Raw genomic sequence first — 18,306 nt, forward strand, 5'->3', positions numbered from 1 at the left:
TCCCTACGAAAAAAAAATTACTACCGTCGTACTGGTTTTTGCCCGGAATCACCATTTACCAGAGAGATCCCACCCAACCACAGGCCATCGTTTTTCATATAAACCAGGTCAAATTCGTGAACAACAGGGCTTTTTCATTTTAGAACAAGACGAACCTACAGAAAGACATCTTTTCTTTTGAAAAATTACGTTTTTACTTCATTTCTGTTCACTTTACTTCACTTTTTCACCTTTCTTCGCTCGCCGTTGAAAATCATAGAATTTGCACCTGATTTAGTGGACCTGCTGCCCCCCACCGCCAGTAGAATAATAAGAACAAAGAACAAATACCACCACCGTTCCGTTCACCTACTCATTTTTCACTCACCACTCATTACTCAATTTGGACTCAACCGCTGACCGGTCAACTCAACTGTTCGCACTCACTTGAACCCACCTGAACCCACCGTTCCCCCAAATCTAATAGAGTTTTTTTCCACATCGCGCCGTGTCGTACCACCACCAACTCGTCGCCCAGTCCCTAATCCCACTAAATATCACACTATCCACCACCCCTAACCTCCACGCATTGATCGTTCTGTCGTCGTAGCTCTCGTTAATTTCATTCGTAAAATACAACCGCCCTCGTTAATTTCGTCGTTAAATACGTCGTTAAATTCCATCAGTCGATATCGGTTCTATTTTTCACAGCATTTATATCTTTTACAACCAAGTGCTTTCGCTGATTTAACAGTTGTATATTTATATTATATTGCACTGTAGTAGCTAACAGTTCATTACTACTTCAACAGCCAGCTCTGACACATCATTCTTCACAATGGCCTTAGACACATTGGACTTCTCAGTGATGGTGGCTCTCGCCGTCGCTGTGTTGGCATACATCGCCAAAACTCAGTTCTTCCCTTCAGAACCAGAGTCCACTGGATTCCTTCCCACCGCCGCAGTGGCAGGCAGAGACCTCTTGCAAGTGATCAAGGACAACTCCAAGAACGCCGTTATCTTCTACGGATCCCAGACGGGAACCGCTGAGGACTACGCGTCCAAACTCTCTAAAGAACTCTCATCTCGTTTCGGATTGAAGACTATGACTGTGGACTTTGCTGATTACGACTTCGATAACTTCGCTGATATCACATCTGACACCCTCTGCTTCTTCCTCATGGCCACTTACGGAGAAGGTGAGCCTACGGACAACGCCAATGAGTTCTACGAGTGGTTATTCAACGAAGCCGACTCGTTGTCGACTTTATCCTACACCGTCTTCGGATTGGGTAACTCGACTTACGAATTCTACAACAAAGTCGGTAAAGACCTTGACGCCAAGTTTGAAGAGAAAGGTGCCGAAAGATTCTCGCCTTACGGTGAAGGTGACGACGGTACTGGTACCTTAGATGAAGATTTCTTAACCTGGAAGGATAATGTGTTTGACTCGTTGAAGAACAACTTGAACTTTGAAGAACATGAGTTAACATACGAACCAGGATTGAAATTGGAAGAAAGTGACTTCTTAACTATCGAAGACGAGTCTGTATCTCAAGGTGAGCCAGACAAGTCATATATCACTGGATCATCTGATTTGACCAAGGGTCCATTTGACAACACTCATCCTTACTTGGCTCCTATCACCAAGACCAGAGAATTGTTCACTTCCAAAGACAGATCGTGTGTCCACGTTGAATTTGATATTTCAGGCTCTAATTTGAGATACACAACTGGTGACCACGTCGCCATTTGGCCATCTAATGCCAATGAGACCATCGCTACTTTCGTCAAGGCTTTTGGATTAGAGCAAAAGCTCGACACTGTGTTCGACTTGAAGGCCTTGGATTCTACAATTCATCTTCCTTTCCCTACCCCAATTTCCTACGGTGCTGTCATTAGACACCACTTGGAGATCACTGGTCCTATTTCTAGACAGTTCTTGTTGTCAATTTCCGCCTTTGCCCCAGGTGCCGAAGCTAAAAAGGAAGTCACCAGACTTGGTAACGACAAGCAAGCTTTTGCAGATGAAGTGACTACCAAGAAGCTCAATATTGCCGATGCTTTGCTCCTTATATCGGGAGGAAAGCCATGGAGCGCTGTGCCATTTGAATTCGTAATTGAATCGGTTTCCCACTTGCAACCACGTTACTACTCCATCTCGTCCTCATCGTTGACCGAAAAGACGACCATCAACGTCACTGCCGTCGTTGAAGCTGAAGAAGCCGGAGACCGTTTTGTCACAGGTGTTGTTACTAATTTGTTGAAGAATGTTGAAGTTGAGCAGAACCACACTCCATTCAAGCCAGCTGTTACCTACGACTTAGAGGGTCCAAGAGGTAAATATTCTAAGTTCAAGTTGCCCATCCATGTCAGAAGATCTACATTCAAATTGCCAACTAACCCATCCGCTCCAGTGATCTTGATCGGTCCTGGTACTGGTGTTGCTCCATTGAGAGGTTTTGTCAGAGAGAGAGTTCAACAGAAGAAGGCAGGCACTCCTATAGGAAAAACCGTGTTATTCTTTGGATGTAGAAGAGAAAACGAGGACTATTTATACAGGGAAGAATGGCCACAGTACGCCAAGGAGCTTGGTTCCTCGTTTGAGATCCACACTGCATTCTCCAGAGAGACCGACAAGAAGGTTTACGTGCAACATAAGATCTTAGAACAATCGTCCAAGATTAATAAGTTGTTAGAAGACGGTGCCTTCATTTACGTGTGTGGTGATGCCAGTAGAATGGCTAGAGATGTCCAGGCAAGTTTGGCCAAGGTGTTGGCCAACGAAAGAGGAATCGCTGAGGACAAGGCTGCTGATTTGCTCAGATCCTATAAAGTGCAAAACAGATACCAAGAAGATGTTTGGTAAACGGTTCGTTCGTGAAAGGGACGATTGGTCATTATCTCTGTCAAAATTATTAGAAGAAAGAGCAAGCTCTTCGGCCTATTTATTATATGCCTAGTGTTAGTTTCGTACCTTTAATCCTAGATTTAATTCTTGCTTAGGTCAATATATATATATATATACATATCTGGATGAATATGTAGGCCTTAGATTCAGGAAAACGTCCATTAAGTGAGTTTTCTTTATTTGTCCTATGATATGGAACCTTTCTTATTCAATAAAGTTATATACATTTTCCCTAAATAAATAATATTGTTTTTGTATCTACGTTTTTATTGAATGTTTTGCCTTCGTATTATCATTCCCTGTCAATGCTGTGGAGCACATTAATATTTGCTTTAGTGTATCTCCATGACTCTCAATATACATGGAGAATGTTCTCGTCGGTAGTAACCAAATATAGATGTACAGCTTACGGAAGCATCTATATCAATCTTGTGATCAATCTTGTAATCAATATTGTGCCCAAATGTCGATGGTTTTATGTGTTCATTAGTCCGCAATAATTTGAGCCTTTGGATATCGGAACTCAATGGCATGAATGGGATGTTTAGCCAGTATGTGGAATACTTGTACCAGCATAAAGTTGGAGATAGTTCAATATTACTAGTTCAAAAGGGGAAATCCATGAATCTTGGTGAGTACTATTAACAGGGAACTGATGATCTGCTGCACTCTACTCTTGAAGGGCGCCAGTACGTTATTTGTCGTCATTATGACCGCTTTCAATGCCATGTGCTTCCGCTTTCTTCTGGCGTTCGGCTGGATCCTTGATACAATGTCTCCACTGGGTATTGGACGAATAGTAAATCCCTTGTAGCTTTTCTTCGACTTCTAACCAGTGCTTGTATTTCATTTTGGACTTCAAGTCCAAGTCGTAGATATTGCATGTCACCAAGAACTTGCCATAACCTTCTATGGTTATGATATTATCGACGTTGTTATGAGAGTTATGTGAGTTGTTATGAGGATTGTACTTTTCGAACTTGATAAAGAGCCCGACGTCCCTCAACGTCATAATAAGCGATAAGCTCAGCAGCACATCGTTAGCCGATGTTAATGCCATGATCCGGTCTTTCTTATTGGTGACTTTTTGGTACTGTTTGAGCTTCTGGAACACATTCTCTGGGTTATTTAGGAAGTTTCTGAATAACTGCTTCAAAGGAATCTTGTTGGTTACCTCTATTGTATGCAATGTGTCTGAGGCTATTGGTTTGAACAAATCATCCAAGCCTTCATCTATAGACTCTTTGTATAAGAAATCCAAAGGACAGAAGTGCCTTGAAAACCCTCGTAACTGGTTGTACAGACAAGTTCTGCAGTAGTTATAATTTGTATTATCATAGAGCCACTTGGGCTTGATCTCGAAGATCACAGAATCAATTCTATCACTTGAAGTCTGTGGTGAAGAGTCGTAGTACAAGGTACAATTCTTAGACAATGTCTGCTTTTCGTAGTTTCCATCGAGAATATTCGGGATCAAGAGACCGTAGCGTTCCTTAAGCATCAACTGATTTCCTTTGGAGTCCAATTCGTTGACGAAGTCGGTGGTAAGAACAATCAATTGGATATCGATGATTTGCTGTGGAAACAAGTGTTTGCACTTCAACTCGATGAAATCATACAATTCACAGGTAGAGATGTACTGGTCGTCTTGCTTGAGCAAGCGGACACGGAGAAGCTTGTGGCGAAGGTAGTCATTGGTGCCATTGTACCTGAACAAGATGTTAGCAGCACCCTTGGCGAAGTAAGACCATTCATCAGGGTTCGTTATTTTGGAAATTTCCATAATTCGGGCATAGGACTGTTGTGGGATAGGCTATGACGGGGAAGCAAGAGAAACAATGCAAACGGGATTGAATGGAGGGTTGCTGAGAGCAGAATGGCTATGAAGTCGGTGGAAAAGCCTCTATTGGCAGTTTAACAAATCGAATATTGCCCTGTGATGGCCCGAGAAGATGTCTAGTAACTAAATGTAGATGTAGCAGCAGCAAATGTCTTCCCAATTGAGGACCAGAACCAAGAAACAAGCCAGAAATCAAATTCTATCAAGTAATATTATTGTGAATGTAGTTGCTATTATTGTAAATATACTTGCAACTATCTAATAATACAATTAATATTCTTGATGGTAATAAGAACAACGAAGAAGTAAAGTGCATAAGGACCGAAGAACAAAATCCTTGATAATAGAAAAAAACAGATATGCCAGAAATTACTATAAATACAGTAATACAACTATACAAAAAAAAAATAAATAGAAATAATTCATATTGCATGTAATATCCAGGTGTCTAAATCTAAACCTCTACCAGAGCATGTTACCAAGTAAGAGTACAGTATACAAAGAAGAAATAAAAAAAAAAAAACACAGCCAATAATAACCTCCCACCGATTCTAATAATATACTAAAATGATATTATAGTGATAAAAATGTAATAATAGAAATAATAGAAATAATAGACATAATAGACATAATTCATATTTCATATTTCATCAATACTCGTCGTATTAATGTATATTATCCGTGCATCACATTCACACATTCACACATTCACATACTCTCATATTCACATATTCACATATTCACAATTAATACTCCCACCACAAATATCTCCAACTAATAGATGAATCAATCATCCACCATACATACCACAAGTTAACCCAATTAGTCAATGTCCCGCACTAACAACTATGCCTCACCTGTGACGAATCAGGCATCCACCAACACTCCATCAGTCTTCCAAAACGCACAAGAATGTAGCCTTACACCGTACCACCAACAGGGCTAATCACAGGCACAGACCGCCTTGCAAGAGATACAAAGCAAACCTGCAATGGACATGAACCATGTACAAAGGAGAGGCTAATTTCGGCGGTACCAGCAGTTGACCAGGTAGGGCTATATGCTATAGATCTGATATTGAGTGCCATGAGGTACTCTGGGTTCTACTAGAACGAATTCATGGAACTAAGTTTAAATGGGTCGAGAACCATCAGTTGATGGCCATGAGATCTTGAACTAACGTGGAACGATGGAAGTATACCAACCACTCATCAGCAACCAGTTAAATTTCACTTGAACTCTCCATAATGGTTTAAGATATATATTTCAAAAAAAAATTGATGATGACGATGAAAATGATAATAATAATAATAATAATAATATTATAAACTAAGCCTAACCCCAGCACTTAAAGTCAACTCCAGTCAAAAGCATAGCTTCACCTTCTCTAAATTATATCAACGCAATTACAATACGCCGCCCTGTACTAAAACACACCCCAAAGAGTTCAACAGCATAGTCAGAGACAGAATCACCATCATGATGACTTCTATTATCACAATCACCAATCATAATCACAAGAACGCGTTTACAAAAAGTATTCTTTCTAAAAATAGGACTCTGGATTCATTTGAAGACCATTTAGCCATTGATGAACTACTGTTCCTGCTATTCCTGTTCCAACATCCACATTGAAACGGTCTAGTCTCCAGAAATCGTATCTAATCGGCCCTAATTTAACCTGCGTGTCTGTGGGCCGATCCTGTGAAAGATTTCCATTGTTGTTGCCCCTGTTCTGGAAGATTGGAACAAAGACATAAGGAGAGTATGTTACGAATAATGGCCCTTACATATGTTCCACAAGACTAGTAGTGTTGGGCTGTGCCGTTTGGATTCTTTTTTTTTATACTTACGAACCATTGCAAGCCCCACTAATTACGAAACAAAACTTTAACTCTACGAGAGAAGAAATACGTCTAGAGACATTCAAATGGTATGAATAAATTATATGAATAAATTTATTTACTAAAGTCAGGCTCTTTTGAAAAGTCTATGTATTTTCATTCTTCATCTTTAACACCTTTCAGCCTGGTCTACTTTAACCTCAACCGCCTGTTACAAGATCTGCACTCCCCAACCTCTTCGGAATCGGCCCTTTAATCATTGGTATGTTCTAGCTGTTCCTGAGGAGCTACCAGACACTGATAATGCATCCTAATTTCGAGGCGGAATGGACCCCTGGAATTGACATGCCATTTGACGGTAAAATGCACAAGCTAGTTCTCCTTGGTCAGTGTTATGCTTGTTATATTTCATGCTCGGGTATCTTTTACAATTCATGTGTTCTAGTTATCTTTTGATGTCCAGGACCCCAAGAGTTCACGTATCCACGTCTATTGTCTGCGATTAAAAATAGCTTCTATTTCTCTTTTGGTAAAGGTCCTGCGATTGCCGGTATGACTCTCCCCTACGCTATTAACTAATAACCGTGCTGGCCCAGTTATCTTGAAGTAAATTGGACTTGTCTTGATTGCACGGTCGATAAGAAACAATTTTGACTTATCGTAGAAGACATGCAAGTAATGACCCACAGGAGCTAAAAATTGCTTTAAGGATGCATACCCAGACCTCATCCCCAGAGTTTCTAAACCTTTCAAGATATTGGCTCTGAGTGAACGTGTAAATGACTCTATAGACATAGTAATCAGCCCGAGAACTCCGTGTCTAGGGAAAGTAATTCTTGGAAATCTCAAGCTTCTTAAGATCGGTGTGCTCTCAATTGGGGTAAGATATTTGTTGTCTCTCTTTAATATTTGAACATTAGGTTTCACTGTTGTGGCAATCAATGACTGTGGACTCACCAATATCTCTTCATTAGAAGGCACTTCAATTGCAAACAATTCATTATCTCCATTAACTACAAGCACCCCTTTTCCGCTGGTTTTGAAACTCAGCAATTTCTGGAATAGGCTGATAGGCTCAAGTTTAAACCCAAACCCTGTCCATGCTATAATATTATCATGATTCAACACTACCCATTCCTCATTGGGATTGTGTATCTCTATGATCGAATAGTTGCCATTATTTCCGTTTATCACAAGTGATACTGGGGTTGCTGACTCCAATTCCTGGTAATCTGTTGTAGAAGTTAAGAACCTTGTAGAACTTTTCACTTTCTGTAGATCTCCATTAATGGCAACCATAGACCCACTTCTGATGCTCAATTTGGAGGATTGTGGTAACGAGATATTAAGAAGTTTACTGGGGCTACCTATTGGAGTGAAGCTAGGCAACTCCACAAAGGGCCCACCACCAGTAAATTGGGGTTTTGCGGCGAGTTCTATATGATTCTCGATGTTATGACGAGCACCAGAAACAGAGAACCCTCTGAAAACTTGGGTTGGAACTCGTCCAAAGAGACTCTTAGATGTACGGAACGATGAAATAGACATCTTATAACTATAAACCTCGGCCACTACAGGAGTACACCTAAATAAAGCCCAATTCTACTGTCTTCTCTATCTGTTCCATACATCTTCACTCTGGTTTGTCAATCGCAGAGATTGACATTTTTGGTGTCGCATTTTGGAAGATTTCGACAAACGACGGAGATCGACTCATAGAGAATGGAAGGTGAATGGTGTCAAACAAAGGGCTTAGTATAGTAGTTATAGAGAAGGAAACTAGTTTATATATAAATATTGCATTGGGTTGATTCTATAATATCTATATATAAGTTTGGAGTTAGACATAGCTCTTCAAGAATTCGTCTGTAGACACTATTCCCTTGTAGTAATCGTCACTTACCAAGGTCTTGTCTTCCTCGTTGATGATTTTGGCTAAAGCTACAAACTTATTCCAGAAGGTCACTCCGCTAGCAATGTCACCCAAAAGCTGGCTTGAGGTAATCGAATTCACGCCATTGACATTGATGTTGAACGATGGAGTGTTGATTTGATACACTTGGTTCAATAAGTGATCTCTGCTGCCCTTGATAATCTCTTCCTTGGATTTGGATCCGATCTTGCTTTGTCTGGCAGAGTATTCAAAGTAAATTTCAGCAACTACGCCTAATAAGGTATTGTTCACGTCCTTATAGAATGGCAATTGGTCAATAAGCTTGTACCAATCGTCCTTTGCCGTATAGCTAGTCTTGAGATTATTTTTCTCTTGGTGAACAATGAGATCCACCAACAAACATTCGATAGTGTTGATCAAATTAGTAGAAATGAACTTCACGTGAGACCTGAAGTTAAGCAAGTTTCTGGAGATAGGCCCTTGGTAATTTATAGGAGCAATATTGAACTTATGAAGGGAGAAAATTCTGGAAATTAAAGTAATATGCTTTAAATCATCATTGTTCAACTCAATGCTGTTGCCATTCTCAGAAGATAAGTCCTTAAAGAATCTAGGTACGCTAGAAAATTCTCTGTTGGATTCTCTCAAGTTCAAAGTCTTAGAGCTGATAAGGAATAAAAGCAATACCAAATACTCCATGTCTGCTTCTAAAGTCTCTGCTCCATGCTGTTCGGCATATTTTTTCAAGACTCTTCCCACTGAAGACAATTTCTTGCTCTTGTTGTCGATGATATTGAATAAGTATAAAGCTCTCAAAAGAACGGTTGATACAATATCCTCTCTTGTCTTAAGTTCTTTCTCAGTAGTATAGCCGTCTTCTGACTCTGTCAACTTAGTAAAGAATTTAGTCAATTTAAACTCCTCTGTGGAATGGTCATTTTGTATGAACAACTTATCCACTCTCTTGAAGATTGGTGGAGTTATCCGGTTGTTCAATTCTAAGACATCATCTTTATACCAGTATTTAACATTAATCTTTTTGACTTGGTAGTATCTAGCCAATAGCTGGGTTATAAGATTATACTGAGAATCTAAAATCTCATTGTAGAAAGAAGAGGTTATCAATCTTTTGTAACTATCACTTAAGCCACTTTCCAAGCTTGGTCTGACATCTAGGTGGCCCTTGGTAATGGACTCTAATAACTCTAGAGGTAGCAAACCAATAGATTGGTAGAAGTACAATTCTGGAGGTAATCTCTGAGATATGATTTCATGCACGTCGCTTGGCACCTTGACCGTCTTCCTAGACTTTCCATTTTCGGTTTCTGAGTCACTTTTGGCTGTAGCAGCGATGCCATCGCTTAACGTGTCTTCTTCGTCGCCCTGGAAGACAAATTCGGGACTATCTTCTAAACCAAGCTTGGCCATTTCCACGCTATACAACTCGACATAACCCTCTTTGTTAAGAATTGGTAAGAACTTAATTGCAGAATGACCCTTGTAATACAACTCTAATAACTTAGGATCATTGAGATTCACAATGTATCCATGTAAATCATTGGTATTACCATTGAATGAGTTGTATTGGTAGATGATATCTAAACCCAATTTAAAGTAGCTTAACTGAGGGTATGGCTGTACTGGATTTGGTTTAGGCAAAGGGGGAAAGTTTGGAAATGTGTGTGGTTGAATATTACATCCAACCATCAAACTCAAGTCTAAGAATTGTCTCTCAGAAAGGTTCAACTCGCTGAGCACCTTTTGCTTGTCAATGAATCTGAAGTCCTTGGACTGAAATTCCATTCCTAAGATGAACTTATCAATCTTAGTTAATAACAAGTCGGTAGATCCATAAATTGAATCTATGATTCCATTCTGGTATAAATATGACAACTGGAAGGAGGAATCATAAGGGGCAATCAAGTAATCAATGCCGATTTCAATGAAGTACTTTATGAGATCATTGATTATTGGTCTCAATAATAATGGATCTGTGAATAAACGGAAAGATTCGATGTTGTTATATGAATAAGGCTGTTTACTGCCGATCTTGGACCAAGTTGACTCGAGGTGTTGCTCCTGGGGTGATAATTCGTTGGTCTTGTACTCTGTACTTTGCAATTGGATGTTCAATCCATTTATCACGAAGATTGGCTTAATGTTGAACTCCGTGAATACTTCTAAGTCTGATTGGATATAATCTTTCAACGATGTGGGCACCCCACCAATTCCAGCCAAGAATTGCTCCTTTTTGAACGTATAGACTCTGCTTAAGTAGTGTTCCACGTCAATACCAATGGTGGCATTCTGGAGGATTTCAATTGAGCTCGTGTTGGCCAATTTGCGCTCGAAAAGATACGACTCGAGTGATTTGATAGGCATTTTGAATGTTATTTGTGTGTGGATGTCACTTCACTTTGTTACAATTAGATATAGTAGAAAGCTATGCAATAACAACAGTTCTTGTATACTTTCTTACCTTTTTTCGCTATTGAACCTTGCTGTGTATATGCAATTGGTTCTATTGTGCGCCTGCGATTAGTGTATACGATTTTATATCTACAAAAGGTCTTTGGTGCGTAGTCTGTTCACGATTTGACAGTCCTTTGGTACCTGAAACTTTTTTTGGTTCTTTGTTCTTGGTTTCACCACAGCTCACTAGTACACGTTTCTAGATCAATAACTAAGATAAAATCGTTCTGAAATTTTCAATTCGCGATCTAGTAACTCCAGTTATCTGCAAAATCGAACAAATTCAATACAGTATGTTTCCTCGTGTATGGTAGTACTGCCTTTTCAACTACCGTTACTCGTCACAAGTGTCTGTTGATATTTCAAGTTCGTTTGGATAAAGCCATGTTTGAATGGCGTGCGCACGACTTTTTTGTGGAAATCCGGCGCGCCGGTCGGTGAGAATGGTTGCGAAATGGGGGAGTATGGGCGGGATAGATTAAAGGGAATGGCTGCAGGTAGGATATTGTTAGAGGTGTATGTGTTGGTATTGATATATATGTGTGGGATGGCTGCGGGTTAGGATAGAGAGATACGTTTTTATAGGTATATATGTTGGCATTGATATATATGTTGGCATTGATATATAAGTTGGTGTTGATATATATGGTGGTGTTGATATATATGTTGGTGTTGATATATATGTTGTTAGGTGGATACGGTTGCGAAATAAGGACTTTAGCTTTGGCTGGACAGATGAATGGGAATGGCAGGAATGGGTGCCTATTGTTATAGATATACATCTTGTTACAGATGTATATCATATATACGAAAAATAATATAGTATTCGTCTGCAAGGGAAAAAGAGTTGGTTAACGGAACCCTCTCTATTTTAGTTACTGCACCATTCTATAGTGAACTCAAGATTCCTTCAGAACTATAAGTCAATCTTTTGATTTAGTATTACAAATTTATCGATATATACATATGTAGCAGGTAATATACTTAGGGAGTGTTGCATTTGTATACTTGTACACGGCAAGTCATCAGTCATGGGCTCTTGTTCTAAATTAAACGCTGGATTAAGAATGTTACCGCGTCCAATTCAATCTTCTCCGAAAAGATTGTTCAAGGCTCCATTTTCAGTGTAGGGGTCATTCATCACATCAACAGACGAACTCTTCTTCTTTCGAGCTGCAGATGCTGCTTCAAGTTGCTTCTTACGCTTATCCATGTCATCAAAGTCATCTCCATTTGCCTCCTTGGCAATTCTAACCAACTCTAAGAGAGCAGCACGTTGGTGCTTCAATGACTTCGAGCTAACCAAAAGAGTCTCAAAGTTGCTGACATGATGGGTATTGATATTAGGCAAGTATTGAATCATTACTCTGGCTGGATAGTCATTCTTCGATCTGAGGGTACAATATAAAGTTGTCAAAGCGATAGCTGCTTCACCATGAGTTTCAACAAAGTAGTCGTCCATCAATACATGAAGAAGTGCTTTGATCAAGTTGTCACACAAGAATTTGTCTACTTCATCATCCCTTAAAAGGATGTCCAGGAGAACATTTCTGACAACAAGGATTGTGTTGAAGGAGCACTTAGTATCCTTGAACATTATAATGTGGCAGCAGATTTGGAGGAATGGTGCCATTACTTCTTTATTTTCAATAATTAGCCTTCTGCAAGCAAACTGAGTGTCAGTGGTGGTCTTGGAATTGTATTGAGATACTACGTCCATGAGGAAACGCACAACAGTTGCAGTCAACTGTCTAAGCATATGCTCTTCCATCATCTCTTCAGATAAGGTTTCATCGTCTTCGTTACCTTGCAATTTCAAACCGTTCTGGTAAACCTTTTCCCACCTAGACACAATCAACTTATCAATATCCACGAATGCCTTTGGAAGCAATTCCGCCATAAACACGTCTACATATTTCACTGGACAAAATTTGATGACTGAACGCAAGCAGCTGTTGATCATGTGTTTCCAACTGTGCAAAGTCACTCCAACAGTGTCTGCAGCAACAGCTTTCCAGATCATAGTGGCAATATTAGGGATTTCGTATAGAGTGTCTTCCAATTGGGATAACGAGCCTATTGTCAAAAATGCATATTCCCTCGTATATCTTATCAAGTGCCCGACGGAATCCGCAAAGTCTCTGAGGGTAAGCGCTGCCTTGACATTTTCTTCTATGAATGTCTCCTTAGACTGAATAGAGACTCCTTGTTGCCAAAAACGTTCCATGCAACTGTATCTCACGAATGATTGGACTGCATCCGGTAAGTCATTCCAGTTTTCTGGGTTGTGGTAGGCTTGAATCTGTGTCAATAACTGGAGGATATGAGGAATAATCGGTTGAACTCTGGGTTTCCAAAGCTTGAGCAAGTTCAAGTACTCGGTCAGCTCGTGTCCCAATTTCTCAATACTGTACTGGATGAAAATTCTAGTTGCTCTGATCGGGAAAATCGACGACCAATGATCCTTCAACTTGTTCTTCAAAAGTCTACCTTCTTCATCCATCTTTGCCTCTAACAAGTTTGTGCTAGCTGTTATACCTCTACTCTGGAAGTACAGCGCAATTTCTACAATTCCCATCCTTTCCATAAACCAATGAAGGTCCATTAAACCTTTCTCAGTTTCCGGAGCCGACCATGCTGCTAGTTCTGGATCAACAATCTTAGCAAATAATTCGTCCTTATCATTGATAGAAGAACGAGACGCTATAACCAAGAGAAACGACTTAAAAGCTACATTCTCATGATCGGTTACCTTTTTAGATGATAGGATATTTGCCACCACATTTTCCAAGTCCGCAAAGATCTTCTTTAATGACTCTGGCATAATATAAGCTAATCTGTTGAGCTCAGTACCACAACTCGTTCTTAAATCTCTAATGAGTTCCTTTTCTTCATCTGTGATGTTTGGAGGGTATTCAAACGTTGCAGTTGTGAGAATTCTCTCAAGGACCTGGAACATCAATGGTGAGACATCTTTAAGTAATGGTGCAAACTGCACAAGTGTTTGCACTTGCTTACGTATAAGTAATGGGCAAGCTATATTCATAGCAAGTAAACGTTCTCCTAAACTCTCCACGAGTTTGTTAAGTCTATCATTAACTATTTCAAAATCATCTCCACTATACCATATTCTCCATCTTGAAATACCTCTGATACAGTTCTCGATAATATTGAATTGTGACGTACCATAGTTCAATGCCTCGGACTTCTCATCAAGTTTGTATTGAGTTATGCACTGGTTTCCCAATTCAGAAGAAAAGAAAGTTTGAAGTCTGTTTTCTAACCACATAAGTCCTTCTTCTGGCTTTTTACAAATAGTTATTCTCACTATGTCTTCATTGAATTTCTTGTAGTTCTGGAGGAAGGAATTAGCATCTGGAGTGGAGTCAAAGTCTACGTCTAAGTATTTTTTGGACACATGGTTGTCATCATAGGTATAATTTATGGTTCTATTTGCTGCAATTTCAAGGAGATCGAGCAAAATTTTTATAATGGCTTCTTTGGAGCTCAATTCGTCGAATCTGAGAATTGTGACCCACATTTGTAATGATAAGCCACTGATAATCAAACTCGGATGGTTAGTGGTTGCTAATACGAGCCGAAGATAATTGTCCACATCTGCCTTTTCCCAAGACACTTTGTTCTTAGATGAAATATTGAGATATTCACTCAAACTGACTATCATCTCAACAGTTTTCTTGAGAAGAGAATATATTTGCTCATCGACATCGTCAGCATCAATCGACAACGATTGATAAAACTGTGTGAGTTTCAGAACACCTTCGCTTGTGAATATAGAGCCAATGAAGAATTCAAAGTCCTCGGCATTGTTGTAGTTACGCGTGAAAAGGATGTGCAAGCAATCAACAGCCAATGTTTTGAGCTTCCCATCGGGTATCGTAAGTATATTGATGAGCGTTTGCATGATATTTTCGGATCGTAAGACAGCTGGCTGTACCCAGTGCAAGCAAGTTTTAAATGTCAGGAGAATCTTGGGTACAAATATTTGACATGTGTTACTTTTGAAATCGTTGTTCAGTAATATCTCAATGAGAAATTGTGACCATTGCACAAACCAACCTGACTGGATGGCCTTGCAAATAGACACATTTTCATTGTGTTCATAGATGGAGTTTAGGACGGATGATGGTGTTACAATGAGGACACTCAACTGATTGAGAATAACAGTTCTCTTTGATGCGATGGGATCGTCCAAGAGGTATATATCCTCGAAGAGAGTACGGATGATAATAAGAGAAAGCTCTCTGCAGGTGAAACCTGATGTCCAGAGCTTCCAGAGATCTGCGTCCATTGATGCCCAACCATCGGAAGCTTCCTGTTCGGTAACTTGTGGCTTGGAGTTTGGATCTGTGGCAATGTTGGAGATGTTGTTGGAGATATTAGTGATATTAGTGATATTGGTGGCATTGGCAATTGTAGAGTTATTGGTATTGTTGGAATTATTGTTGGAATTAGATGACGGGTTGGCATTTTCATTTTCGATATTATCCTTGTTGTAGCCTTTGACAAGATAACATCCCCAAACTCTTTTGGCAATTGCTACCCATAAAAATGCAACTTTCTCCTTGATATAATGGGGGTCATCAGCCATGATTTTTGTACTTAATTCCACCACCCAGTTGCGAACAGCAAGAGTCTTGGTGGTGTCAAAAAGATGATACCGACTGTTAATGGAGTGTTGGAGTAAGCTTAGCCCGAAATGACGAACTATGTAGTTCTTGCCGTTGTTCTCGGGCAATGCAAGCTGGTAACCCCAGAATGGCAGTTCATCGTTGGAACGAATAGACTCTAGGAATGCTTGGGCCTCTCGACGTTGGTCATTTGACGAACGCGGTTCGTAGACTACTTCAAGGGCGTTGATAATCTGGGACACTCCGCCGCTGTCCATTGTCATGTGTGTGGGAGGTAGTCCTTGGGAACTTTAATGGTTAACAGGGCAATCCTAATGGGTATAACGTTCAGATATATACAATGGATTTGTGGGAATAGCTTTTTTAGTGGTATAATATTTCCCCGGTGGTGTTCTATTGGTGATACCTTGTCTATAACGCCGTGGCAGCAATTTGTACAGTATAATGGCTTCTATGTACACACGAGAATAGTGGGATTGAGACTCTTTGGACAGGGAATTGATGTCAATGTGAGTAATTTGTGGCCCTATAGACTGTGAGTCTTTGTGGATGTGGCTGTATGGGGCGAGGAGCGAGTTGAATCTGGGGAAACAGGCTTACCGACGACTTTTGCTGTGAATTTGTCGAAGTTGACCGATTTGAGCGATTTAACTGCCGCTTGGTAATACTAGTAGTATGGAAGACAGAACAGCTTTGAACGTCAGCTCGGATTCGTATCGGATATGGAGGCGAGAACACGAACCGGGAACGGAGAGCTGCACGGGGCCTAAACTACCAGGAACTTGATAAAGGAAACAGTTGGATAGCACGCCGTTTGGAGTGTTTATCTTTTCCCATTGACTGAAAGGAAGCCTTGAAGAGCAAAAGGCGGAAGGGAAATACACGTGCATAGTGTGCAGGGCGAGGTGGGTGAGTGGTGGGAGGAGGGAGTTGGGGAGGGTTGTGTGAGTGAGTAGTGAGAGTGGGTAGTGAGTAAGTATTATGTGAGCAAGTGGTGAGAGAATTCTGTGAGTAAGTAGTGAGAAGTATTATGTGAGTGGTAGCAAGTGGTGAGTATGTTTTCTATGAGTGGGTAAGTATTCTGTGAGTGAGTAGTGCTGTGAGTAATGAGAGTAATGAGAGTGGTGAGAGTAATGACAGTAGTGAGTAGTGAGTATGTAGTGAGTAGTGTTTTATGAGTGAGTACTGTAAGTGAGTACTGTGAGTGAGTGAGTAAGTTTTCTGTGAGTGAGAGAGTAGTGATAATTGTGTGAGCAGTTAAATATATATAGTGATGAAAACAGGAGAGTTAGTGAGAGAGTCGGTGAAAAGAGTTAATGAAGAGAGTTGGTTAGAGAGTTTGTGCTGAAAGATATACAATTCTGTGAGTATTGAGCGATATACATCTGTCTCTTAGTGTGTAGTTATTCGGATACAGAGAGCAACGAGTAGGCCGAGAGCAGGCAGTGAACTGTGAGAAGTAAATGAGTAAGCAGTGAGATGTCGGCCTAACACTGACCAGTGAGCAGTATTATGTGGGGAGTGCTCCGTAAGTCACGGTGGGATGATTTAGGTAAAGATCCACTGATCAAATAGACAGTATTGTCTGAGAGAGAGAGAGAAAGTGACGGATATAAGGTCAGATTTATATTGTAATAAAATAAATACCTTTACCAAGGTGAGAGGAGACTTGGTTCTGTAACTCACAAAGTGTATATATTGATATACTGTAGTCAATACTGTGAGTCGATGAGCTTTTCGATATTCTCTTTTTAGTGAGAGTAGTTAAATATCGTAATAGTATTCTCAGTGTGAGTTCAGGATCAGTAGAATGTACTATTTACCTCAAGCAAAGTCAACACGGAGTCTCTTCCTTTTTGAGCTAGCAAATACATATCCAAGAATTCAAAGTCTTACACAAAGGGCACATTGAGCGAAATTACTTCCCTAAAGAAATATCGCAGAGAGTATAAACTACCGATAGTACTCCAAGAAATCTACGGCATACCACCAGCTTTCTTGGAGACTATTTAGATACAAGTATCGACCTTTAGCCGTGAGTTGAAACCGCAGGGAAGACACCATTTGACTACATATTGTAAACTGAGAAGAGTAGAGCAAATGTATGACACTTTGGGCGTGTGACTACGTTCTCTTTAATTCCATAGCAAAATCGACTCAGACTCAGTGATAGAGAGTATCGCCTTATTCTATTCTTCCAGCAGGTGGAGAGATGTTTATGAGCAAAACAGTGACCCAAAAAATCTCAGGATCTCAATATAGAGGGAAGCAAGCGGAAATTCTGGGGAAGAACACATCTAACAAAAAAATCTAACCTCGTAGAAAGGTCCTTGTCGAGTCAAATATTTCAAGCAGATCACCCTGAAATCCCCCTACTACCTTGCTGGGAAGTTCCCCAGCAATCCTCTTAGAAATATGGCACCTTTATATCAAACATCACTCTCATCACTTTTGTGAAAATTAGTGGGCAATCGTTGCATTTAGTGAGGATAATCATTCTCGCTCGGTAAGAAAAATTATTAAAGAGCGGAAAATGAATTAACCAAAAACGCGGCATTCACCTCCATTAATTCCCAATTGGGGTATTATTACCTAAAAAGATCTACCTATTTCTATCATAGAAGAAGAGTATACTTCTCCATCCTACCTCTCCAACAAACAGCCAGATCACTGGTGTTCCTGTTGAATAGTGTTGAATATCGTTGAATAGTGTT

General features: G+C 40.1%; 4 protein-coding genes across 4 annotated transcripts; 1 reads left to right on the plus strand and 3 right to left on the minus strand. All coding sequences in view use genetic code 12, as the record gives it.

Moving 5' to 3' along the window:
• Positions 1-817: 817 nt before the first annotated feature.
• On the plus strand, positions 818-2,848 carry NCP1 (Ncp1p; the record flags this gene model as incomplete). Its single annotated transcript, XM_064918455.1, has 1 exon — positions 818-2,848. The coding sequence occupies one exon, from the start codon at positions 818-820 to the stop codon at positions 2,846-2,848; it is 2,031 nt and encodes a 676-aa protein (XP_064773058.1).
• A 655-nt stretch (positions 2,849-3,503) lies between these two features.
• Positions 3,504-4,802, minus strand: IPK1 (inositol pentakisphosphate 2-kinase). The gene has a single exon (XM_064920578.1). The coding sequence runs from the start codon at positions 4,671-4,673 to the stop codon at positions 3,585-3,587; it is 1,089 nt and encodes a 362-aa protein (XP_064773059.1). The 5' UTR covers positions 4,674-4,802; the 3' UTR covers positions 3,504-3,584.
• Positions 4,803-7,063: 2,261 nt separating this feature from the next.
• Positions 7,064-8,122, minus strand: RJT20DRAFT_136142 (uncharacterized protein; the record flags this gene model as incomplete). Its single annotated transcript, XM_064918456.1, has 1 exon — positions 7,064-8,122. One exon carries the CDS (start codon positions 8,120-8,122, stop codon positions 7,064-7,066), a length of 1,059 nt encoding a protein of 352 aa, XP_064773060.1.
• Positions 8,123-11,834: 3,712 nt separating this feature from the next.
• Positions 11,835-16,047, minus strand: MSN5 (karyopherin). The gene has a single exon (XM_064920577.1). It carries the CDS (start codon positions 15,853-15,855, stop codon positions 12,025-12,027), a length of 3,831 nt encoding a protein of 1,276 aa, XP_064773061.1. The 5' UTR covers positions 15,856-16,047; the 3' UTR covers positions 11,835-12,024.
• Between the last annotated feature and the right edge of the window lie 2,259 nt (positions 16,048-18,306).

This window comes from Scheffersomyces xylosifermentans, assembly GCF_036884685.1.
Source record: "Scheffersomyces xylosifermentans strain CBS 12540 chromosome Unknown RJT20scaffold_6, whole genome shotgun sequence".
In the NCBI taxonomy this organism is placed as follows: domain Eukaryota; kingdom Fungi; phylum Ascomycota; class Pichiomycetes; order Serinales; family Debaryomycetaceae; genus Scheffersomyces; species Scheffersomyces xylosifermentans.